The 25,356-nt window shown below is 43.0% G+C and overlaps 1 protein-coding gene and 1 non-coding gene across 3 annotated transcripts; both read left to right on the top strand.

Annotated features, from left to right (window-relative positions):
* Positions 1–86: 86 nt before the first annotated feature.
* On the top strand, positions 87–24,987 carry nfybb (nuclear transcription factor Y, beta b). Of its 2 annotated transcripts, none has more exons than XM_038999279.1 (7): positions 87–175; positions 2,285–2,378; positions 11,567–11,700; positions 17,256–17,453; positions 17,676–17,754; positions 22,863–22,939; positions 23,498–24,987. In XM_038999279.1, the coding sequence occupies exons 2-7, from the start codon at positions 2,285–2,287 to the stop codon at positions 23,528–23,530; spliced, it is 615 nt and encodes a 204-aa protein (XP_038855207.1). In that variant the 5' UTR covers positions 87–175; the 3' UTR covers positions 23,531–24,987. The 2 variants fall into 2 exon arrangements, with proteins under 2 accessions (XP_038855207.1, XP_038855208.1); XM_038999280.1 differs by lacking the exon at positions 87–175 and adding an exon at positions 269–520.
* On the top strand, positions 22,996–23,108 carry LOC120053082. The gene has a single exon (XR_005477447.1). It is a non-coding gene; the product is annotated as a small nucleolar RNA SNORD67 (small nucleolar RNA).
* Positions 24,988–25,356: the final 369 nt, after the last annotated feature.

Genomic DNA, 25,356 nt, shown 5'->3' with positions numbered 1-25,356 from the left:
TATTCGGCGCACGTGACAAATGAACTATGATTTGATAACATTGCTCCCCTAGCGGCAAAGTAAGATAGTGTTTTTGGGACGCAGAGCTTCGAGCTGGGACTGGTTCCTTCGCAGCCATTTTCTGTCCAACCACACGGCCGTTTTGAGAAGCTAACCAACCAGGGCAGTATCGGAGGTTTGTGCCTGGCTCTGGCCAATGATTGCTATCCGATTTCTCGTTACCTCGAATCGAAATCTCTGCTTTTGACTGTTTCTGTTTATTTGATGGTAGCGTGAGAGGGAATTAGCAGCGGGAAAGTAGAAATGAATTCTGCGAGTTGAGGAATTCTATCTAGGACTCGCTAGTAAATGGTCTCCCCTTATGGGTTCTCAGTCACACAGCAGGCCCTCCACAAAGACATCTAACGTTAGCATGTTACATTTGGCAGATGTTATGTTTGCCATGTGGGTGCTCAAATCAGACTGTTGAAGTAGACGGGATGTCTTGAATATTGTGTAAACATGACGAATTTGCGAAATCGTGAGTTACTCATCGATTCAGTCTTTTTGCTTTGTATGTGAGTTGGTTAGCTAGCTATTAAGGTTAATAACTAACATTAGGTAACGCACATTGCTATCGCTAACGACAGTAGCTTGTTAGCATAGCTGACGTTAGCTAGGTAGCTATTGCAACTAGCTAAAGTTGTGTCCGGGTTTTCGTCTTTAGCTAGCTACTGTAGCCATTTCTTCTTATGTAAAAATAACTGTTCCCCCACGCTTATCTGGGTACAACATTAGCCAGTTACGCTAACTAGTAGTACTAACTAGCCAGTTGGCTAGCTAACGTTAGCTTTTTTGTTTGCACGCTGGCTAGTTGTCAATCAACGCGGGAACAAAAGGGAATGTTGCAGTTTGCTAGAAAAAGCCAAAGCAGAGCCATGCTGACTTGGTAAAACCTAACTAGACGCTAACTGGATAGCAATCGGCTCATCGATTCATGACCATCCACGGCCGAACTAGTAACAATCACTGCGCATGTAGATTTTATGCAACTGGAAGAATGACAATGTACTGTAACGGTTAACGTTACGCCGATTTACATTCTCGGCTGCACAATAGAACGAGGCAAAATTCACCCAAGGCTGAAAATGGCAGAATAACGTTGGCTAAGCTGGAACACTAGCGCGAGCCCATAGCAAATGAATGGAATCAAACGTTCGCAGGGCCTGTTTTGACTGGAGAGACGCTTAGAATTCAATTGTATTGTATCCCTTTTTATTTTACCACTACAATCTGTTATTTGTACGATACTGAACAATAACTCGTGTAGAAAGTAAACACCCGCACCTCGACGGTGCCATGTGTGATTATGTCTGCAAAACGAGGAAGTAGAGAAAAAAAAAAGCAATTTATAACTATTTCTGGTCTAGCGTTTGGTGACAACGAGATACACTGCCCAGCCTCACATAATTAGAAAGATGAGATTCTCATGATTTAAAATGGTGTAAGACTTGAAAAAAATGTAAATTCACACATGGCGAAATATACCAGCATGCCTCTCCATAGGAAAACAATGGGGGGGGGCTCAGCGTTCCAAGGGCAAAAGGTATTTCGGGGCTAGCGTTTGATAACAACGAAATACACAGTCCAGCATTACATAATTAGAGTGTATTGTCATGATTAAAATGGTATCAATGTTGTTGTTTTTTTAAATACACATTGTGAGATATTTGTCGAAATAGACAGACATACCTATATTTCCCTATAGTTAACAATGGAACGACCTCAGAGTTCCATGAGTCATTTTTTGTGAACAATGTGGGCAGGTCTCCATAGCCAACAATAGCAAAGCAGGCAACGGTAAAACAATAAGCTGGGAATAGAAGTTTGGAAGGCGAGTTGGTGCCATGATGCTCAATAGAACTAACAGGAGCTGGCAGGGTGAAAAATGCCCTAAAATAAGACCTGTATTTTTGTGATTACTTCAAAACAACGGCAGGCAGCTGGAACATATGGTAATGTTATGAAACTGAGCTCCACGGCGGATGCAATGAACTAGTTTTTATCAGAAAAAAGCATTGTTAAAAATTTCATCTGTCCAGCCTACAGTGTGGTGCACATGGCTAATGTTAGTTAGATACATACAACCTGTGCGTTCAGTTTTTGATTGACTATTTGGATAGTTCATCCAGACAGTGTTTTGTTAATGTAGCTGAACCAGTTTAGCATACAGTCAATCCTTCTGTATTTCTTAAATCATGATCTAAAAAGAACAGGCTTATAAATTCTTTGTCTGTGTTTATAGATGGAGGGAGACGGTTCAACCACAGATGCCTCTCAGTTGGGCATGCCAGGGGAGTACATGGCAGGAAGCCACTACGTTCTCCAGTCACAGGATGGTAAGTGATGGAACTCCCTTCACAGACCAAGCACCATAATCAATAGTTACCGGAGTTGTAACTCCAGTTCTATGAGTGGAGCGGAGCCCCATAGACGAGCTCTGCTCCTAGTGGTTTACCCCGCTGCCTAGGCAGTGAACAGCCTGAGAGAAAATTATGCACACACCTGCAGCCAATAGGAGTACAGGTGTCCCGATATAAGGGGATGCTTCCCCACAATCAGCCTCCAGGAAGAAAAATATTCAGCGAGACTGGGGGTCGGCAGGGCCTAAGTCCTATGGGGCTTCGCTCCACTCATAGAACTGGAGTTACAACTCTGGTAACTATCGTTCTATATATCGTGGAGCTCTGCCCCATAGGGGATATCTGCTCCTAGTGGTTTAAGGCGGAGCGCAACGCTCCAAAATGTACTCCTTGCCGAGCCTAACACTTAATGAAAAGGTCGGGCCCAGCAGTGGCTGCGACCAAATCCCGCAGTACTGTAACACACTGTGAAAACAGACTGTGTTACAATGTACTGCGTCCTCGGTCTAATCCGCCCTACTCAGTCGAGAGGCATAGCCAATGTCTAGGGGCAGTTGAATACGAGTCATAATAATCTGTACAAGCAGATAGATGAACTCATAACTCTGTCAATATTAAAAGATTGGTCTAATAGTACTGTAACACCAGTTAAGCCAATAATTCGTGGGCAGATAACAACTGAATTTGGGCCAACTACTCTGCCTCAGCAGGTGGATGATACCTCAATATTCTATCAAATTCATTGACCGGTTTAATAGTGAAGTAATACTAGTTACAGTACTATTTGCCTCATCACTCCGCCCCAACACAGTGATACACTGGTGGGCAGTCTAGATATTCCCAGCTGTACTGACAGTGTCAGACAAAGGTCATGTCGCACACGTCTCTCCTTGACAAAAAGAGTGGACCTAATGGGAACGATGCCCAGTCGTTCTGCATCTTTTCTTAACTCAAGTTCTTCCTTCAGCCACGCTGAGTACAGAACGAGCTAGAGAGTTAGACGACATGTCTAACAGGTAGAATCGGATAAAAGGAGACGGTGACGACCACTGCACAAATATCCTGTACCCAGGTTCCTCTGAAAAGGGCCGTAGGCGCCGCTGCTCTTACGCCCTGAGGCAGTGGTCGCCCTGGCGCCTCATAAGCCGTCTCAATGCTTTTGCGAAGCCAATGAGACAGCCGCTGTTTTGAAAGTGGTGTACTAGCACAGTGACACATAAACAGCTGAGGCGATGACCTAATCATCACTGTGTGCTACACGCCAAGGCGTGTACCGGGCACAGTTAATGAAGCCTCTCCTCTCTGCTCCGCATGGGGAGGGGGGAGAAGGCCGACAGCTCAACGACCTGTGACCTTTATAAGCTCTTAATAACCTTCGGCATAAATGCCTGGTTGGGACGTAACACCGCTCGGCTCAAATCGGCATTTATGGCAAGGCAGTCCTGTCTCGTCGAAAGAGCACACAAATCACTGACGCGCTTGGCTGTAGTCAAAGCAAGCGACAGTGCCGTTTTCAGAGATAACATCTTGAGGGGGATTTGATTCATTGGCTCAAACGTCGTCTGAGTGCCTCAAGTACCAAAGTTAAATCCCACTTGGGCAGCGTGGCTCTAGGTGTTGACCTAAGTCGCGGCGTTCCCAATGGAAACCGTTTCACTAGAGGGTGGCTGAAGATGGTGTCTCTGCCAAACCCCTCACGACAAGCTGAAATCGCTGCCGCAAACACCTTAATAGCAGAGGGTGAGCGCTGCTTGTCAAACATGAACTGTAGGAAAGAGAGCATGCTCTCGACCTGACAGCATACGGGCGGTCCACATTCTCTGGCACACCATCTGCTGGCATACATCCTGGATGTGGAACTGGCACGCAAGCCCTGTTTGGTTCTGATTACTGAATCAGATGACCCACAGCGCTCTAACCTGTCCCTCTCGGGGCAGACCCTCAGTGGTTGGCCGATTAGAGGCAATTTCTCTATCATGCCTCCCGCCTGAGACATCGCATCCTCGGTGGAATTGGCCATGATGGCGCAATCAACATTTCAGTCATCTCCGCGTACCACGAAGCCCCTGGACGATCGGGGGCTATCAATATGATTGACAGCCCTCCTGTTCTCACGCGGGCTAGCAGTGGGAGAATGCAGGACAGTGGTGGAAATGCGTACAGGAGAACATCTGGCCACGGTTAGTGCGCAAAGGCGTCTATCTCTAGTGGCGGTTCGTCCTGGGCTCGTAGGGATAACCATAGGGATCACTGTTCGTTCACACGTGACGCGAACAGATCCACCTCGGCTCTCCCAAACCGTTCCCATATTTGGAGAACAATGTCGGGGTGCAGCTCACTCGTCGTCTCTGTGAACCCCTCGAGACATGAGGTCTGCTCCAACGTTCTGATAGCCTGGAATGTGTGCTGCTGTCAACGAGTGAAGGTGCTCGTGAGCCCACAGCCGCAATTCCTCTGCCAGCTGGTGGAGTGCAGGAGACCTGACTCGTCCTTGGCTATTTTCCGTAATTTCCGGACTATACGCCGCTACTTTTCCCCACGCTTTGAACCTCGCGGCTTATACAATGACGCGGCTAATTTATGGGTTTTCCCGCTTTCACAAGATTCATGCCGCCAAAAAAGTGAGCACCGTCACATATTGTGACGTAAATCGAGCGCGCTCAAACTTCCCATCATTCTGATTACGGTAGTCATTTTGTCACCCTCATCATGGCAAAGACACGGAGAAATGCATATGATGCAGCTTTCAAGTTGAAGGCGATCGATCTGGCTGTTGGAAAAGGAAATAGAGCTGCTGCACGGGAGCTTGGCCTTAATGAGTCGATGATAAGACGTTGGAAACAGCAGCGTGAGGAACTGACTCAGTGCAAAAAGACAACAAAAGCTTTCAGAGGGAAGAAAAGCAGATGGCCCGAACTAGAAAATGAGCTTGAAGACTGGGTCAACACACAGAGAGCAGACGGCCGAGGTGTTTCAACTGTGCAGATCCGACTGAAAGCCAAAACAATCGCCACCGCAATGAAGTTTGAGGATTTTAGAGGTGGACCATCTTGGTGTCTAAGATTTATGAGACGTAAAGGCCTGTCCATCAGGGTACGGACGAGTCTGTGTCAGCAGCTCCCTCCCGACTACGAGGAAAAAGTTTCAAACTTCCGCAAATTCACTGATGCCGCTATCTTTGATTCCTGGGGGCACAACAAAGTATTTGCAGCCACTCGACATCAGTGTAAATCGTGCATTTAAGGTGGCGCTCCGTGTTCAGTGGGAGGCTTGGATGACAAGTGGGGAGAAATCCTTCACTAAAACGGGCCGCATGCGAAGAGCAACTTATGGTCAAGTCTGCCAGTGGGTCCTGACAGCGTGGAGCATTGTCAAAAAAAATAAAAAAATCCACTATCATCAACGGGTTTCGAAAGGCTGGACTGCTGCGTGTTGAAGAGGGCAGCATGAACTCAGCGGGGAATTTGCCTCCGGATGAAAGTGACGAGAGCGACAATGAAAACGATCCAACATCGGATGAAGCAATTCTGAGGCTATTCAACTCCGACACCGAAGGAGATGACTTCAGTGGTTTCAGTGCACAGGAGGAAGATAGTGACCAATGACTTTCTTGGTAGGCTACTGTTTACTGCAATTTTTTTTAAATTTGTTACAAGCCGTGTTTCGTTTAAAAGCCTATTTTATTTTTGTTACAAGCCGTGTTTCCTTTAAAGGCTGTGTAAAGTTCATTTGTTTCAATGTACCGGTAGGCACCTGCGGCTTATAGACATGTGCGGCTTATTTATGTACAAAATACTTTTTTTTTTTAATTCAGTGGGTGCGGCTTATATTCGGGTGCGCTTAATAGTCCAGAAATTACGGTATGTAGGTTACTGTGGTTCGGTTGTCCGATCCAGACCAACACGTCATGACCCCATAGGGTAGACACGAAATGGGTCAGAACCAGTAGAACTGTCTCCAACTCCAGGAGGTTGAAGGGCGGTCGGAGGTGTGTCCTCCCTCGGGACGCCGTGAGTTTGACATGTCCCTCCCCATCCAGTCAGACAAGCCTCTGTAAACACTGGAATGTAGGAGGACACTGCCCATTGTGACCCCTTGCGTCGGGACACACAGGTCTCTCCAATAGTTCAGGTCCGCTCTGAGCGAGAAGGGAACTACCAACAACTGATGTTGGTGCCTGTTAGAGGAATTTTAATTCCTATGTATTCATTAACCAATTCAATTAAAACACTCAGTCTGCACCCAGAGTTTGTAAGGTTCTGGGGGAAGTGAAACAGACGGAGACCAGTTAAAAATAGCCGGTGACGTTTATTCTTGAGAGCTCTGCTCAAAATACCATGCACATTAGTTTATATACCACACACAGCGTCATAGCATCAAAAATGTCCCTACTCCTCTCTGACAAGGACAAAGCTGCTGTTAAATTCCATTCCAACACATACACATTGCTTATCTTATGCTATCACATATCACACCATCTGTTGCAAGCCTAACGGTTTCTCCCCGCCCTGGGTGGGGAGACTTACTTCCTGTTATTAGTTTCACAGTGGCCACAACTTCTTTGTCACAATTTGTAGAAACATTATTTATCAGACAGTGTAGAATTCTGTTAAATGTCACAATCCTTTAAACGTATAAATCATTTAGTCATTAAATATATAAATCATTTATTTATTCCTAACAGTGCCTCACTGGGTCCAGTCGTAGTTGGGCAAACCATCGCTGTGTTCTGCGCATGTGCAAAAGTCTCAGCGGAACCACGGAGTGGGTAGACGACATGAGACCCAAGTGTCATGACGGAATGCGCCGTCACCGTGCGGTTCGGATCAAACCTTTGTAGGGCTAGCAATAAGGCAGCCCGTTGAGGATCCAAAATTCGAGCCTTCATGGTCAGTGTCTAGCTGTAACCCCAGGTAGACAATCCGATGACTGGGCAAAGGCGCGCTCTTCTCCCAATTCACAGCGAACCCCAGACGTGTGAGATTAATCACTGTCTGTGTCGTGTGTGCAATCGCCAGCTCTGCTGACGGGGCGAGAACCAGTAGGTCGTCTAGGTAGACTAGTAGCCTTATCCTTGAACGACGCAACGGTTCCAATGCCGCCTCCATGCATTTGGAAAAGATGAGGTGTCAGGGCGCATCCTCGTACGCCACCCCTTGGAAGGCGAAATGCAGAATCTTCCTGTGACGCGGATGCACCGGCATATGAAAGTATGCGTCCTTTAGGTCTACGCATATACAAAAGTCCTTGTTGTGGATACATTCCAGCAGACGTTTTGTCGTAAGCATTCTAAAGTGCCGTAGTAATGCTCTGAGAGCGGGAGCTCGCAAAGCTTTGGTACAGACAGTAGGATGGACTTGTATTCATCTACGGCTGCTGTCCCTCGACACCGAAGTGGTGGGACAGCCCAAGGTGGGCCCCTCCTCGAAAAGGGGAGGAAATATTAGCGCGTTCTGTGAGAAACGGGGGCGCCAACACTTTGGTTATACACATTATACACCTTGTGGTTCCAGTCCTCTGTGAACGCAGCACGGGTCTGAGCTACACTGAGGCATCTGCCTGAGTTAGTGCGCCGTCCCCCAACAGCGATTGCGTCATCGGCCCAACATGGGGCTGTGTACGCAAGATGTTCCTCAAACCCTTATCCACATTACTCCTGAGAGTGTATGGTTTTGGGTTTTCATGAGGTATAGCATGGCGGCTCATCAAGAGCGTCTGTTTTGCTGCCCTCATGTCATTTCCACTCACAACGTCCTCAGCTACGCACTCATAGTGGGCTGTACTACACCCGAGTGATGTGAGAGAGAGAAGGAACCTGAACGGTCTCAAGTTTGTTATGGGAAAGAGGTTCTCTTGTGACAAAGTCAGATGGAACACATTCTTTATTAATCATTTCAGCCTCGGTCAGTAGGGTGCCTTTTTTCAGAACCTGAGGCTAGCACAGACATGGCGTCCTCCAGAGGGAGATCTACCCTGTTAAACGCCCACTGCTGCTTCCTCGCCTTTAAAGGAGGGCACAGCAATGGCATTCTGGGGGATCTGTGAGGCCGCCCCTAGCGTGCTGTGAACCCAAGCACACAAAACATAAGTTGAGTGGGTCTGTAGCGGCCATAGTGGCGCAGCGACACTGAGCTCTTTAACTTCTTCTGGCTGCAAGCCCGAGGCCGCCCACAATATGACAACAGCCAGCTCAAGTGCAGGGCGCGAAATTCAAAATATATATTTTTTAAATATTTAACTTTCACACATTAACAAGTCCAATACAGCAAATGAAAGATACACATCTTGTGAATCCAGCCAACATGTCCGATTTTTAAAATGTTTTACAGCGAAAACAGCACGTATATTTATGTTAGCTCACCACCAAATACAAAAAAGGACAGACATTTTTCACAGCACAGGTAGCATGCACAAAGCCAACCTAACTAACCAAGAACCAACCAAACTAACCAAGAAACAACTTCATCAGATGACAGTCTTATAACATGTTATTCAATAAATCTGTTTTGTTCGAAAAATGTGCATATTTCAGGTATAAATCATAGTTTACATTGCAGCTACAATCAGAAATTGCACCGAAAGCAGACAGAATAATTACAGACACCAACGCCAAATACCTAAATACTCATCATAAAACATTTCTGAAAAATACATAGTGTACAGCAAATGAAAGACAGGCATCTTGTGATTCCAGCCAATATTTCCGATTTATTAAGTGTTTTACAGCGAAAACACAATATAGCGTTATATTAGCTTACCACAATAGCCAGAAACACAAGCCATTTCCCAGTAGCAAATGTTAGCGATCGTAACAAACCAGTAAAAGATATATAATTTGACTAACCTTGATATTCTTCATCAGATGACAGTCCTATAACATCAGGTTATACATACACTTATGTTTTGTTCGAAAATGTGCATATTTAGAGCTGAAATCAGTGGTTATACATTGTGCTATCGTAGCTACTTTTTCCCACAACGTCCGGATATTTTTCTGACACTTTTTCTGACACACATATTCTGACCAAATAGCTATTCATAAACATAACTAAAAAATACATGTTGTATAGGAAATGATAGATCCATTAGTTCTTAATGAAATCGCCGTGTTAGAATTCAAAAAATAACTTCATTACGACATACAGCGTTGGGTATAGATAGAGTACCCAAAAGCTGGGCGCCGACGACTAGTTCACATGTACGACAGATATATGAAATGGCATCATAAAATGTTTCCTACTTTTGCTGATCTTTCATCAGAATGTTGGACAAGGGGTCCTTTGTCAAGAACAATCGTTGTTTGGATTTAGAACGGCCTTTCCCTCTCGATTTAGCAAGCACACTTGCCAAGTGGCGCCAATCTCTCCATCGTCAACAAACTCAGAGAACGGAACACGGCAAAACTCCCGAAAAAATTTCAATAATCTGATTAAACTATATTGAAAAAACATACTTTACGATGATATGGTCACATGTATCAAATAAAATCAAAGCCGGAGATATTAGTCATCCATAACGTCAGCTTATCAGAAGGCAAATCCAGGTGCCTCCTCGCGCTCTCCAGAAAACAGGAAACTGGTGACACGTCATACAAAGAGCTGTAATTCGAGGCCAGATCAAGTTACACACTCAATTTCTTCTCTCACTGCTTGTCGACATCTAGTGGAAGACGTATGAAGTGCATCTAAACTAATAAATAACAAGGACTTTAATAGGCAGCCCCTAGAAGAGTGCATCGATTTCAGATTTTCCACTTCCTGTCAGGAAATTTGCTGCAAAAGGAGTTCTGTTTCACTCACAGATATAATTCAAACGGTTTTAGAAACTAGAGTGTTTTCTATCCAATAGTAATAATAATATGCATATTGTACGAGCAAGAATTGAGTACGAGGCCGTTTGAAATGGGCACCTTTTATCTGGCTACTCAATACTGCCCCTGCAGCCCAAACAGGTTAAAAGAGCTTTTGGGGGTGGAAAAGGCATGCTCATAAAGGACGACGTCGAGACCAGGAGATCGACAGCGGGTTCGTCCTGAGACTTCTCTCTTCTCTTCTAGGCTTCTTCAGTCCAGTCCTGTTGCTGAAGATTATGGGAGGCTGATTGTGGGGAAGCATCCCCTTATATAGGGACACCTGTTCTCCTATTGGCTGCAGGTGTGTGCATAATTTTCTCTCAGGCTGTTCACTGCCTAGGCAGTGGGGTAAACCACTAGGAGCAGAGCTCCCCTATGGGGCGGAGCTCCACGATATAGAACAGAAGCACCCTCTTCTCTAGCTGAGTCTCTCAACTCTACATTAATGGAATTTAGTTGAGACGAGTGTGTGGACTGTATCTCCGACTACATAGTCGCTGTCAGGCTATACTTCTAAAAATCGAAATTCTTAAACCCTTACGGTGTACCACAGGAGGTTGGTGGCACCTTAATTGGGGAAGACGGGCTCGTGGTAATGGCTGGAGCGGAATGAAACATTGTTTGATGTCATTCCATTCACTCTGTTCCATGCCATTATGAGCCGTCCTTCCTCAGCAGCCTCCACTGCCGTGTTCCTTTGTTTGTCCACTCTGTGCCTTTTTTCTGTCCTCTGCATGCCTGTTATTTTTTATTTAACTAGGCAAGTCAGTTAAGAACAAATTCTTATTTACAATGACGGCCTACCCCGGCCAAACCAGTACGACGCTGGGCCAATTGTGCGCCGCCTTACGGGACTCCCAATCACTGCCTGTTTGCTGGAATCCCTTACTTTTTAATAAAATGTTAATCAAATACAACCACTGACTGTAGTCGGAGGTACACTCCGCCCACAGTCGTCTCAACCCAACTCCACCGAGATGTACACGGCGTTGAGTTGAGAAACCCAGCTACCTATTCTCTGACGTGCACAGTCCCAATCCCTTTTTCAGAATAACATGGTATCCCAATGATGCAGGACACCATCAGAGCACCCCTATATAAAGATACAGACATGGGCACTCCCACCTTTCAAAGGCGCTTCACAAATAATCAGGCTTACTTACTGTAGTAATTCTAAATGACAATGTTTGACATGGATCAAGTCACATGTAGACTTGATCTCAATCAGACTAAACTTGCTTGGTGAATAGAAGTAGAGAAGATTTTTATAGGCAAAATATGTAGATGTAACATGCCCCTCTCCTTGACACAGATGACTGTGATGAGAGCCTGCATGACCATGAGGAAGGCAACGGCAGCAAGGAAAACTTCCGTGAGCAGGACATCTACCTCCCAATCGCTAACGTGGCTCGCATCATGAAGAACGCTGTTCCACAGACAGGAAAGGTATGGAGCATGACTTGCTTTGCTTTTTTTGCTTATTATTTATTTATTTAATCTTTTTATTTTATTTATTTATTTTACTTTTAACAGGTATTTGGATTCTGTGAGTCCATAAATCTACACAATTCAAGATTGAAACAGCAACAAAGCCAGATACATAGACCACAGAATCATCTAGGGCTGCCAACACCCCTAAATGACTATTAGGGATGCAAATTTCGTATAATTTTGCTGCCGACTGAATCTCATTAAACAGTCAAGTTTTTTTCTCTTTTTTTCTCCCAAACAGTCAAATGACTTGACCAACAGAGAATACTATCGGAGATCTGTATATAATGACGAGATGCTTATGTTTCCGCCCTAACAATGGGGGGAGTCCCAAGGCAGGAAGGGAGGTGAAGCTTAGGCCCAAAATATTTCCATAGAATATTCCCATTGGGCTTATTTTGGACAGATTTGGGCAAGAGTAAAACCTTTCGCTTGGTTTCTTCCTCTCTGATACTACAAGGACTGGACATTTTTCATTAATAGCTTAATGGAAACATCAACAATGGCATGCCTATTGTCGAAAAATTATATAAGAGGGAGACTAGATTCCTCAAACAGCAACTAACTTTATTATAAGATTACCAAAAATGGAGCAATCAACAATCACTCAATAGTGCAGAGTTAAAAGCCCAACGAACAAAGTTTGCTCTCGGCTTTCATAGGAAGTACAACCTCTTTGTCTTCGTGGCAGTTTAACAGATGTGTGGAAATGGGCAGAACATAGTGTGTAAAAAGCGATTGGTTTGTCTGCAGATTAAGATGGCACGAGGGCTCAACTGTCTAACTGCATTTGCCACAGCTCACACTATGTGCTCCTTTCTGCAAGTTTGCCTTACAGCTGACGGTTGCACCCAAACGGATCTTAGCTATACGCCCAGTCTTATGCCTAAGTCACACAGACAAGTTTGTATCAGGTTAGGGAAAAAAACGAGCAAATAATGAGAATATTCTAGCATGACTCATTTTCCACCACAGACATCCCTGCAATCATTTTATTTTATTGCCCCCAGCACAAGGTGCGCCTGTGTAATGACCATCCTGTTTAATCAGCTTCACTACTCACAAAAAGGGATGTAAAAAAAATTGTGCACAACATTTGAGAGAAATAAGCTTTTTGTGCTTATGGAACCTTTTTGGGATCTTTTATTTCAGCTGATGAAACATGGGATCAACACTTTACATGTTGCATTTATATTTTAGTTCAGTGTAGAAAGAGGGGGAATCTAATAGCAACTACTATGATGGATTGCTAATATGTCTAGGATTGTGCCTTTCAGCTTCTGGACAACAAAAGAAAGTCAATAGAACAGGAGAGAAATTTGGTTAATGGCATGAGGAAGTCTTTATAAAATAATTGCCTCCCCGTTTCTATGGATGGATTTTCACAAAGCTACTTTGAAGCAAGGTAAGACATGCTTCATTATTTGAAGTTAAGTAAATTCAGGTTTCAAACAATTATACTGCCTTAAACTTCTCACATTGCGAAGTGGTGGGTGACGTGCTGAAAGTCAACGGTAGGCAGGCTATAGCCTATGCATCCGAATAGCGAATGGAAGGAGCGCTTTAATTACGAGTTGAGAGAAAACAAAAATAGCACCTTTTAATCGTGTTTTTAACACCCGATTGCATTTAGAATTGTTATTTGTTGCGCAATGACTGGGATTACAAAAGAAGGTTTCACTCCAGTAGCCTACAGGCTTTTTGAGGACCTACTCTCGCACTGTCTGACAGGTGGTAGACTATTCTACTCCTCAAACTAGGCTCTGTATGCTGTGCACGTGTGATAAATAAAATGCATGATGACTAATGAAAATACACGTGCCAATTTAATTCCACAAAATAATGCAAATTAACCTGTAGACCGATAAGCATGATTGGTCATGTATTTCGGCGGCTAACCGTTAACATATTTATGTACTATCATAACCAAATTGAGGCTATGTATTTTGAAGTGAGAAGGACTCATCCAACCTATGCAATGGTAGAGGAAACACTTAGACTGAGTACACTGTTGCTCCTTTTTGACTGTTACCCCAGTGTATACACCCTTATGTTATACTAGTGAAATTGTGTTTCCATAGTTAGGGCTGAAAGTGAGGACTTGTACTAGAAAATTCCCAATACTCTTCACATGTGTGGACATTATACATCTTAGAGGAGTAAGAAGATTCAATGCAAGCTTAACTATTATATGTATGTGTGGGTCATTAGGCTAAGGGAAGCCATATGTGTCTGGGTCAGTAGACGTGCACTCTGAAGCCATTAATCAATAGTTCATTAAGCTAAGGGAAGCCATATGTGTCTGGGTCATTAGGCTAAGGGACGCCATTACGTAGTCCAGTGAGGCTCATTAGACATGCATTAGGAGCATAGGTTTGTATTACCTAAGCAACATTAGACATGCATGTTGCTTGGGATTGTGCGTGTCTGTTTATTTTTGTACTATTGCTATGGTTACGCCACCAATAGAATCTATGCCCTAATGTCTGTGCCAATAAGAAAATGGAAACCAAGCTGAAGTGAGTGCAAGGCAAAAAGATAATGGTGGCTAAATGCCAGAGGGGATGAGTCATTAACATAAAGAGGAGTTACTATGTGTGTGACGTAAGGATGAAAACTATAGAAAGTGTGTGCCGAGGCTGGAAAGTCAGTTGATCCATGAACCAGCTCGGCTTGTTACTTTGTAATAAAGTCTATTTGAATTCACAAGTTCCGGTATCTGAGAAATATTATTGAGCAAATATTTCTACGACAAGAGCGGAATCAACAACCTCTGCATAATCAAAATGGTTGCTTTGTGAGAAAGTGTTAGTTCAGTTAGCCCTTGTTATGTAAATGATAGGTGAAAGTACCAGTTAGGGCTGGGCGATATGGCCAAAATATTATATCATGGCGTTTAAATAAAATAAAAAACATTTTAAAAAATGGACGGTTTGACGGTATTTTTTGTTTTTGAATAATAAAAGTTCTACGTTTGCTTTGAGTAGTGAGTGATCCTAGGGTGGCAAAGCATACATACATTCTAAGTTATTTCAATGAGTCTGTCTCCATTATGATTGTTTTATACTGTTCAATTCAACTTCAACCAAAACAAATTTCAGCACTTTTATCATTTCTGCATTTCCTGCACTCAATTGCAGTGGTGGAAAAAGTACCCAATTGTCATACTTTAGTAAAAGTATAGATGCATTAATAGAAAATTGCAAAAGTGAAAGTCACCCAGTAAAGTACTACTTGAGTAAAAGTCTAAAAGTATTTGGTTTTAAATATACTTAAGTATCAAAAGTAAATGTAATTGATAAAATGTACTTAAGTATCAAAAGTAAAAGTATAAATCATTTCAAATTCCTTATATTAAGCAAACCAGATGGCACCATTTTTTATTTATTTTTATTTACAGATAGACAGGGGCACACTCCAACACTCAGACATAATTTACAAACAAAGCATTTGTGTTTAGTGAGTCCTCCAGATCAGAGGCAGTAGATGACATGGGCTGTTCTCTTGACAAGTGAGTGAATTGGACCATTTTCCTGTCCTGCTAAGCATTCAAAATGTAACGAGTACTTTTAGGTGTCAAGGAAAATGTATGGAGTAAAAAGTACAGTATTTTCTTTAGGAATGTAGTGAAGTAAAAGTTGTCAAAAATAGTAAAGTACAGATACCCCCAAAAACGACTTAAGTAGTACGTACTTGAAAGTATTTTTACTTAAGTACTTTACACCATTGCTCAATTGAGAATTTCCACACTGCCACGTAGGGCTGCACGATATGGGCAAATAATCTTGGACTTATTTTTAACCAAATGTTGCAATTGCGATTTGACTTGCGAGCAAAACTGTTGGAATCATGGAAATAGATGACTGTTCTAATTCTATAGTTAGAATATAATAGTGGGCACTTTGAATACATTGTTTGAGATGACGACAAATTAAAATGCCAGGGAGGAGTTATTGTGATAAGTGTTTCCTAGGGGACCCTATAAGCTTTGGCTAGATTGCATGTGTTCTCTTAGCTGCTTCATGTAGCTAACATATTCTTGCTTTGCATATTCCTCTTTGATTTAGAAGATACTGTTGCACAAACAACATGCTGATTTAGGTCTACACCATCACTGGTATTATCAGGCTGTATTAGCTAGCTATGTTTGCTCTTACTCAGTACATTTATTAGCTAGCTAGATATTAGCATTAGCGGCTAACAATTAGCGTCTCACAAGATTCTAGGGCAACTTGCTAAGAAATGACAAACTAGCTGTTTGCTGATGTAAGAAACACAAACTAATATTGTCATTATAGAACGCTAGTGGATTTATATTAAGAAGTAAAGTGAAAACAGCATTGTTGTCATCAACATTGTTGCATTTGCTGCGTTTGCCATGTAGACTGAACGCAAGTGTCTCGTGGTTGAGGAACATCAAATGCGCTCCTTGAGTGACAAGGGGCGTGGCTAGGTCTGTGTGGAGAGTGGCGAGGAGAGAGATGACTCAAGTAGCGAAGTAAATTATAAAAATTGACATTACACATGGCGTATCACATTTAACAAACCAAACATTTAAATACCGGTATAGAAGGTAAAGTAAAAACTCAAACCAGTCCCTGCATCAATACCGGTATATCATAAAATACAGTATACCACCCAGCCCTAGTACCAGTGGCCTGCCTTTAGAGCCAAGTGAGAGCAGGTCAGCCGGAGCCATGGCTCAGTGAGACACGGGAGCCGGCCCGCGTAGATGGAAACAGAAAAGTCTGAGCCTTTTGGGTAAAACACTGGGGTAAATCCTGTATGGAAATGCTCAATTTAAGCACAGCAGCGCCTTTCAGGTCACCAAGGACACACTGCATTTGTATCTTCTTTCAAGACTGAATATTTGCCAGTGTTGATGTATTTCTCCTCTGCCTTAGCCCAAACACAAAGGGTTTATTGCTGTGTCCATTTCTTGGCCATCAACCAGTCACACTGATAATACTCACCCTTCCAGTTACTGTGGATTCTACTTCATACAGTAGGCTACATGTCCTTGAGACTCTTGGTACTCCCTAGTTCCAGGTGGTAAATGTCTCAAAGGTTTGCTGCCAACTTTAGTTCAGTGTTTTCCCACCCAAAGCACAGCTTCGATGCCTGATAAATTGCACAGGTCAGGTTGACAGGGCCATCTGTTTTTTACCAAATCCATCAACAGACACATATGACAAACCCCAACACAAAACACTGCAAGTTATTTTTAAAGATGCTTACTTGTTGTTTATTTAAAATGTTTTGTCATTTTAAATAGATCTTTTTTTAAATATGTCTTTTTGTAAATTATTGTAAAGCCTAATATGGATTTTTATGTGAACACTGAGTTAGATTTCCCCGACACACTTTCCGGAGATTTTCCAATGACCGTGCTTTTTAGTTCAGGACTGGGCTTAATCTGTGTCCAGGAAACCGGCCCTGAATGTAGTTTACACATCAACCTTTGGCTGCATGTTGACCTAAATCCCCCTTCCCCTATTAATTCTGTCCAGATAGCGAAAGATGCCAAGGAGTGTGTTCAGGAGTGTGTGAGCGAGTTCATCAGCTTCATCACATCGGAGGCCAGCGAGCGCTGTCACCAAGAGAAAAGGAAGACCATCAACGGAGAGGACATCCTGTTTGCCATGTCCACCCTGGGCTTTGACATGTACGTGGAGCCACTCAAACTCTACCTACAGAAGTTCCGAGAGGTGAGAGGAAGTGTGTGTGCGCCAAGTGCCATAACTCATGCCATGCTCTCCAGACTGGTGTGTATGAGTTCATATGCTATGCACTATCCTTGAGCCTTGGCTCAAACACAAAGGTCTGGTTATCGCTGTGTCCTTTTCTAGGCATCACACCGTTGGTGCTGTGGAAATACAGCTCAATTCATAACCCTAACAAGTTCTCAATGTGTCTCTCTCTATCCGTAGGCGATGAAAGGGGAGAAGGGAATCGGCGGCATATCTGTAACAGAGGGACTCGGAGAAGAACTCACAGACGACAGCTTCGGTAAGTGGGGTCTCAATCCCAATAGAAATCATTAACATTTGCTGTTATCCTCCAACACTGTTAAAAGCTCTAGGATTAGGCCTAGATGAGAGGTGCTGAATGCATACATGTACTCCTTTGTTATTCATGTTACAGGATCATAAGCTAGTTTATGGTCTAGTTGCCATGATGGCCTTATTTACTGCAGTTCTCCAGCCCTGGGCCCCAGGCAATTTCTTACCCTGAGGATTGTTAAGTTTTCAACAAACAGTAAAAAGCTCAAACCAAGTTTATTCAACCACTGGGTCATACAGCTGCAAAGACAACATACAAGTCACACAAACACATCTTTATACCTTCCGACTAGGCGGAGACACCTTGCATGTCTAAGAGAACCCGTCCTTTGGTGTTAGGTAGAACCACAGTAGGTTCCTCTTACTGGTGTTATGGCCCTGCCTAACTCTAGGACCCTCATGGGCGTGGAAGTGAGTATGTATGTGTGCGATAGGACTGTAATCAGATGTTCTTCGATGTGGGTCCCCTTCCAGCAGTATCTTCTCTCTTCAACTGTTAACCTTCAATCGAGTTGAGTTGCTCATCCCTCATAGTCCTGGTTCCGCAGCATCTGGCCTGCCTTATCAAGAACTGAAACTAGACTGTTGCACTTTGCCTCCCTCCTTAGGGACATTCATATTCAACAATAATACAGTGCATTTGAAAAGTATTCAGACCCCTTCCCTTTTTCTACATTTTATTACTTTTGTTGGATTCTAACTTGAAATACTTGCTATATGTGGAGGAAATTAATTACGTACTATGCTGTTTAATTAGACATACTATGCTGTTTTTTACTTAAAGAATTATCCGTTGTTATATGCTAGTATTTTTTACTGATACAAACTTGTTTTGTGTGACTTCGTCATAAGTCTGAGTGTACAGATTTATGAGCCGTTTGGGTCCCACAGCAGTATGTGACCTCCTGTGTTTACAATGGACAGGAATTTAGCTATGTGGGAATTGCAGGGAGGAACAGAGAATGGTGGCGATGTCAGCTATCTTGATCTGCGCAGATGAGCTAAATTCCTTTTTACAACTCTGTTCCCCGGCCCTGTTTCTGCACATGTGCTAACTGTCACATAGATAAGAGGATGTACCTTCTATAAAAGGAGAGAGCCAACTCTTTTCATTGGATTTTCTACTCTGAACTTTTAAAATACTCCAGTTTTGCTCATCTTATAATAAAGTTGTTAGAAGAATCTACAGTTTCTCTCTTTAGAATTGCAACCACAGTCATGGCCAAAAGTTTTGAGAATGACTCAAATATTAATTTTCACAAAGTCTGCTGCCTATGATGGCAATTTGCATATACTCCAGAATGTTATGAAGAGTGATCAGATGAATTGCAAAGTCCCTCTTTGCCATGCAAATGAACTGAATCCCCCAAAAACATTTCCACTGCATTTCAGCTCTGCCACAAAAGGACCAGCTGACATAATGTCAGTGATTCTCTCGTTAACACAGGTGTGAGTGTTGACGAGGACAAGGCTGGAGATCACTCTGTCATGCTGATTGAGTTTGAATAACAGACTGGAAGCTTCAAAAGAAGGGTGGTGCTTGGAATCATTGTTCTTCCTCTGTCAACCATGGTTACCTGCAAGGAAACACATGCCATCATCATTGCTTTGCACAAAAAGAGCTTTACAGGCAAGGATATTGCTGCCAGTAAGATTGCACCTAAATCAACCATTTATCGGATCATCAAGAACTTCAAGGAGAGCGGTTCAATTGTTGTGAAGAAAGCTTCAGGGAGCCCAAGAAAGTCCAGCAAGCGCCAGGACCGTCTCCTAAAGTTGATTCAGCTGCGGGATCAGGGCACCACCAGTACAGAGCTTGCTCAGGAATGGCAACAGGCAGGTGTGAGTGCATCTGCACGCACAGTGAGGCGAAGACTTTTTGAGGATGGCCTGGTGTCAAGAAGGGCAGGAAAGAAGCCACTTCTCTCCAGGAAAAACATCAGGGACCGACTGATATTCTGCAAAAGGTACAGGGATTGGACTGCTGAGGACTGGGGTAAAGTCATTTTCTCTGAATCCCCTTTTCGATTGTTTGGTGCATCTGGAAAAAAGCTTGTACGGAGAAGACAAGGTGAGCGCTGCCATCAGTCTGTGTCATGCCAACAGTAAAGCATCCTGAGACCATTCATGTGTGGGGTTGCTTCTCAGCCAAGAGAGTGGGCTCACGCACAATTTTGCCTAAGAACACAGCCATGAATAAAGAATGGTACCAACACATCCTCCGAGAGCAACTTCTCCCAACCATCCAGGACCAGTTTGGTGACGAACAATGCCATTTCCAGCATGATGGAGCACCTTGCCATGAGGCAAAAGTGATAACTAAGTGGCTCAGGGAACAAAACATTGATATTTTGGTTCCATGGCCAGGAAACTCCCCAGACCTTAATCCCATTGAACTTGTGGTCAATCCTCAAGAGGCGGGAGAACAAACAAAACCCCACAAATTCTGACAAACTCCAAGCATTGATTATGCAAGAATGGGCTGCCATCAGTCAGGATGTGGCCCAGAAGTTAATTGACAGCATACCAGGGCGGATTGCAGAGGTCTTGAAAAAGAAGGGTCAACACTGCAAATATTGACTCTTTGCATCAACTTCGTATACTTCAGTGTTCCATAGTAACATCTGACAATAATATCTAAAGACACTGAAGCAGCAAACTTTGTGGAAATTAATATTTGTCATTCTCAAAACTTTGGGCCACGACTGTAGACTAGAAGGACAACCATCTCTGCAGCACTCCACCAATCAGGATTTTATGGTAGAGTGGCCAGACGGAAGCCACTCCTCAGTAAAAGGCACATGACAGCCCGCTTGGAGTTTGCCAAAAGGCACCTAAAGGACTTTTCAGACCAGATAAATGTTGTTGAACGGCGCAAAGTACAGAGATCCTTGATGAAAACCTGCCCCAGAGCGCTCATTACATCAAACTGGGTCAACAGTTCACCTTCCAACAGGACAACAAGCACACAGCCAAGACAACACAGGAGTGGTTTCGGGACAGCGACGCTCCCCATCCAACCTGACAGAGTTTGAGAGGATCTGCATAGAAGAATGGGAGAAACTCCACAAATACAGGTGTGCCAAGCTTGTATAGTCAGACCCAAGAAGACTCGAGGCTGTAATCGCTACCAAGGGTGCTTCAACAAAGTACTGAGTAAAGGGTCTGAATACTTATGTAAATGTGATATTTCTATATATATTATTTTTAATAAAAAATAAAAAAATGGAAAGCCTGTTCTAAAAGCCTGTTTTTGCTTTGTCATGTGTAGATTAACGACATAAAAAAATTAAAATAAGGCTGTAACGTAACAAATGAGGAAAAAGTCGAGGGGTCTGACTACTTCCTGACTTCACTGTATATTTGAACTGAATATGAACTTTCTGCACTTTCCCTTTTCTCACTCAGTAACTTTCCACACACCAAGTTCCTCTTTACTATTCCTTGACAGTACCAGTCAAAAGTTTGGACACACCTACTCATTCAAGGGTTTTTCTTTATTTTTACTTCTACATTGTAAAATAATAGTAAAGACATCAAAACTATGAAATACACATATGGAATCATGTAGTAACCAAAAGTGTTAAATAAATCAAAATATATTTTTACGTTCTTCAGAGTAGCCACCCTTTGACTTGATGACAGTCTTGAAGGAGTTCACACACATGCTGAACACTTGTTTGCTGGTTTTCCTTTACTCTGTGTTCCAAACCATCTCAATTGGGTTTAGGTTGAGTGATTGTGGAGGCCAGGTCATCTGATGCAGCACTCCATCACTCTCCTTCTTGGTCAAAAAGCCCGTACACAGCCTGGAGGTGTTGGGTCATTATCCTGTTGAAATCGAATGATAATGGCGTTTCGCTGCATAATGCTGTGGTAGCCATGCTGGGTAAGTGTGCCTTGAATTCAAAATAAATCACTGACACCAGCAAAGCACCATCACACTTCCTCCTCCATGCTTCATGGTGGGAACCACACATGCGTAGATCATACGTTCACCTACTCTGCGTCTCAAAGACACGTTGATTGGAACCAAAAATCGAAAATTTGGATATCCACCGGTCTAATGTCCATTGCTTATGTTTCTTGGCCCAAACAAGTATATTATTGGTGTCCTTTAGTAGTGGTTTCTTTGCAGCAATTCGACCATGAAGGCCTGATTCACGCAGTCTCCTCTGAACAGTTGATGTTGAGATGTATCTGTTACTTGAACTCTGTGAAGCATTTATTTGGGCTGCAATCTGAGGCTGGTAACTCTAATGAACGTGTCCTCTGCAGCAGAGGTAACTCAGGGTCTTCCTTTCCTGTGGCGGTCCTCATGGGAGCCAGTTTCATCATAGCGCTTAATGGTTCTTGACATTTCCCGGATTGACTGACGTTCATGTCTTATTGTAATGGACTGTCGTTTCTCTGCTTATTTGAGCTGTTCTTGCCATAATATGGATGTGGTCTTTTACCAAATAGGGCCATCTTCTGTATACCACCCCTACCTTGTCACAACACAACTGATTGGCTCAAACGCATTAAGAAGGAAAGAAATTCCACAAATTATCTTTTAACAAGGCACTCCTGTTAATTGGAATGCATTCCAGGTGACTACCTCATGAAGCTGGTTGAATGGCAAGAGTCTGCGAAGCTGTCAAGGCAAAGGGTGGCTACTTTGAAAAATCTCAAATATAAAATACGTTTTGATTTAACATTTTTGGTTACTACATGATTGAATGTGTGTTATTTCATAGTTTTGATGTCTTCGCTATTATTCTACAATGTAGAAATAAAGAAAAACCCTTGAATGAGTAGGTGTCCAAACTTTTGATTGGTACTGTATGTTTCTTATACATGTAAAGCACTGCATAAATTCTGATATGATAACATGAATAAGTATATTTCAAGCTAGAATCCAACAGGAGTTATCATATCAGAATTTATGCAGTACTTTACACTCAGTGTATGTTTAAAATGTATTTTATTAATTTGTAACAGTGATTGACAGAACGTTACTTCATGGAAATGGTAACTCCATAATCTGAAGTATAAATCTGTTTCCTTTTGCAGCGAACCAGTTGCCTGCTGGAATAATAACTGCTGATGGACAACAGAATGTCATGGTTTACACCACCTCGTACCAACAGGTAAGGTTGCTCCTGAGTCTACTCTCCACGCTTCATGTAATCATTAAGACCAAACACGTGAGAGTGATGAGTTGCACCATCAGGCGGGCGCTGGTTGCAGTGGCACAGGCGTCCCGTCCCGCACCTCTCTGGGGACACAACCATGTGCACAGGGGCCATCTGACTCACCCCCCACCACCACAAGTACACACAACTGTGCACCCCGGGACTTGTTAAACCATGATTAATCAATAAATCGTTCATAAATGTCTAAACATGGCTTGCAGCTGACAATAAAAAAAAGTGAGAAACAAAGATCTCTACATGTTAGTTCTGCTCTCTCTCTCTGGGCGGCAGGTAGCCTAGCGGTTAAGAGCGTTGGGCCAGTAACCGAAAGGTTGAAACCCCAAGCCGGCAAGGCAGTTAACCCCCAACAATAACTGCACCGATGACGTTGATGTTAAGGCAAACCCCCCTGACCTCTGATTCAGAGGGGTTGGGTTAAATGCAGAATAAACATTTCGATTTGAAAGCATACAGCTGTGCAATTGACTAGGTATCCTCCTTTTCTTCTTCCAGATTCCCGGAGTGCAGCAGATCCAGTTCTCTTGAGTAGGTTCCGGAATTCCCCATTTGAAATCGGAACACGTTTGAAATGGGGAAGAGATTACAGCATTACTGTACACTCAGGTCAAAAGATAGTGGTGGGAAGATGGAAAGGGAGGGGAGCGTATGCAGAACTTGCAGAGGTGGGTTTGAATCAGAATCAGTTTTATGTTCTGGTCATGATAAAGAACCGGATAGGAGACGATCTGGAGACAGTTATTTGGCTTTTTTTGTTAATTGAAGATTTTCAGAGTCACTTTATTTGGATAGTCTGTATTGTCCATCTGCATATGCTCTACAGCAGGGAAGGCATTTGAAATTATTTCAGTTTTCGAATAATATCCGGACTATTTCGGATATCTGGATAGTCTAAATAAATGTGCTTAAAGAAAAAAATATTTTTAAACTTCAATGGAGACTTACCCGCGTGACTCGAGAGCCTGTTGGGGCAGCAGGGGCTGGTGTGTGTTTGTGGCAGTCTGTGTGGCACGGCGGGAGAGCGAGGGTAGCCAAACAGACTCACGCAGGTTAGATAGACGAGCATGTTGCTGCCATAGGTTATCATACCATCTGGTAGTGCCTGTCTTGACTCCATAAAATTGATGTAAAGAAGCTAGCTAAAGTAGCAAAGCTAATTCTCGACAACTCCTTTCAGATTAAACAGCCTACCTGATGGTTTCTCGTTGTAGCGGACTCCTCATTTAGCCAACTTAATTCCCTAATGTTAATTCCATTTTGCATTGATTATAAATCTCCCACTTCTCTTGCTACACAGAGCCTCTGACTGTAGCGCCGCTTTGATTGACCAACAACAAGCTTCACGTTGGCTACCAGTGTGTCTTTTTTATGGGGAGCACTATTAACTGTCATAACTTTTTTATTAAAATCCTTGTAGGCTATGTAAAACGTTTTTATTAAAATCCTTGTAGGCTATGTAACAATGTTAATTTTAGACCAAGCCTTTAAAAACATTTGTTGTGCTATTTTCTTTATAAAAAATGAATACTCTCAAAGTAATCGAATACTAAGGTCCGTTCAGTTATTGGAATAACCGTGCCCATCCCTACACTACAGAGGGTCATACTATCAACAAACATCGTTGATAAGTAACAGTTTGCAAGGGTAAGGGTTAAGATTAGGGTTAGTAGATATTTGAAATGTTACTGATAGTCTCTAGAGCATCTACAGATGGACTATCCAAATCCTTTTTTTCCCCCTCCATGTTGTCTATCACTACAAGTTTTATGAGGGAAGGAATGGGGGGGATGAACATAAGTTGAAATGTCTGTCTAGGGAATTGGTGACCTCTTTGACGACCTTGTAAAGCAATAAAAACAAAAGTAGTTGACATCTGCACTCTAAACTCCGTTGTAAACAATTGTAAGTGGCATGCAGTTATTTAACTATTTTATAATTTCTGTAAAGTTATTCTGTTGGTCCTTTTAATAAAAATGTAAGCGTGATGCCAGTCTCCATTTAGTTTTTTCTGAAGTTTTTACCCTAATTTCTCCACCCTTCTAATACTACAGCACCACTTAAGACACTGCCCTAGTGTCATGACTTGCCAGTCCTAAGATGGAGATCGGTGGTGCCCGCTAGGCAAAGGTCTGAAGACCCCCTCCCCCTCCTGGGTCTGTTGGCCAGTTTTATGCTGATCATAAATACCTTCCCTTGCCAAGCTGTATGGAAGGAGAGATATTAGTAGAACAAAGGGTCTTTTCCCACCAAAATTGGAGAATGTGGAAATGGTCAGTGGAGACAAAAAGAACCCTCATCAGGGTTCCCACGGGTCCTTGAAATCCTTGAATGTTTGTGAATTTGAGAGAAAAAAA

This window comes from Salvelinus namaycush, chromosome 8 (genome assembly GCF_016432855.1).
Source record: "Salvelinus namaycush isolate Seneca chromosome 8, SaNama_1.0, whole genome shotgun sequence".
NCBI lineage: Eukaryota > Metazoa > Chordata > Actinopteri > Salmoniformes > Salmonidae > Salvelinus > Salvelinus namaycush.
The sequence above is the reverse complement of the archived record's forward strand: the minus strand, read 5'-3'. Positions and strand labels throughout refer to the sequence as shown.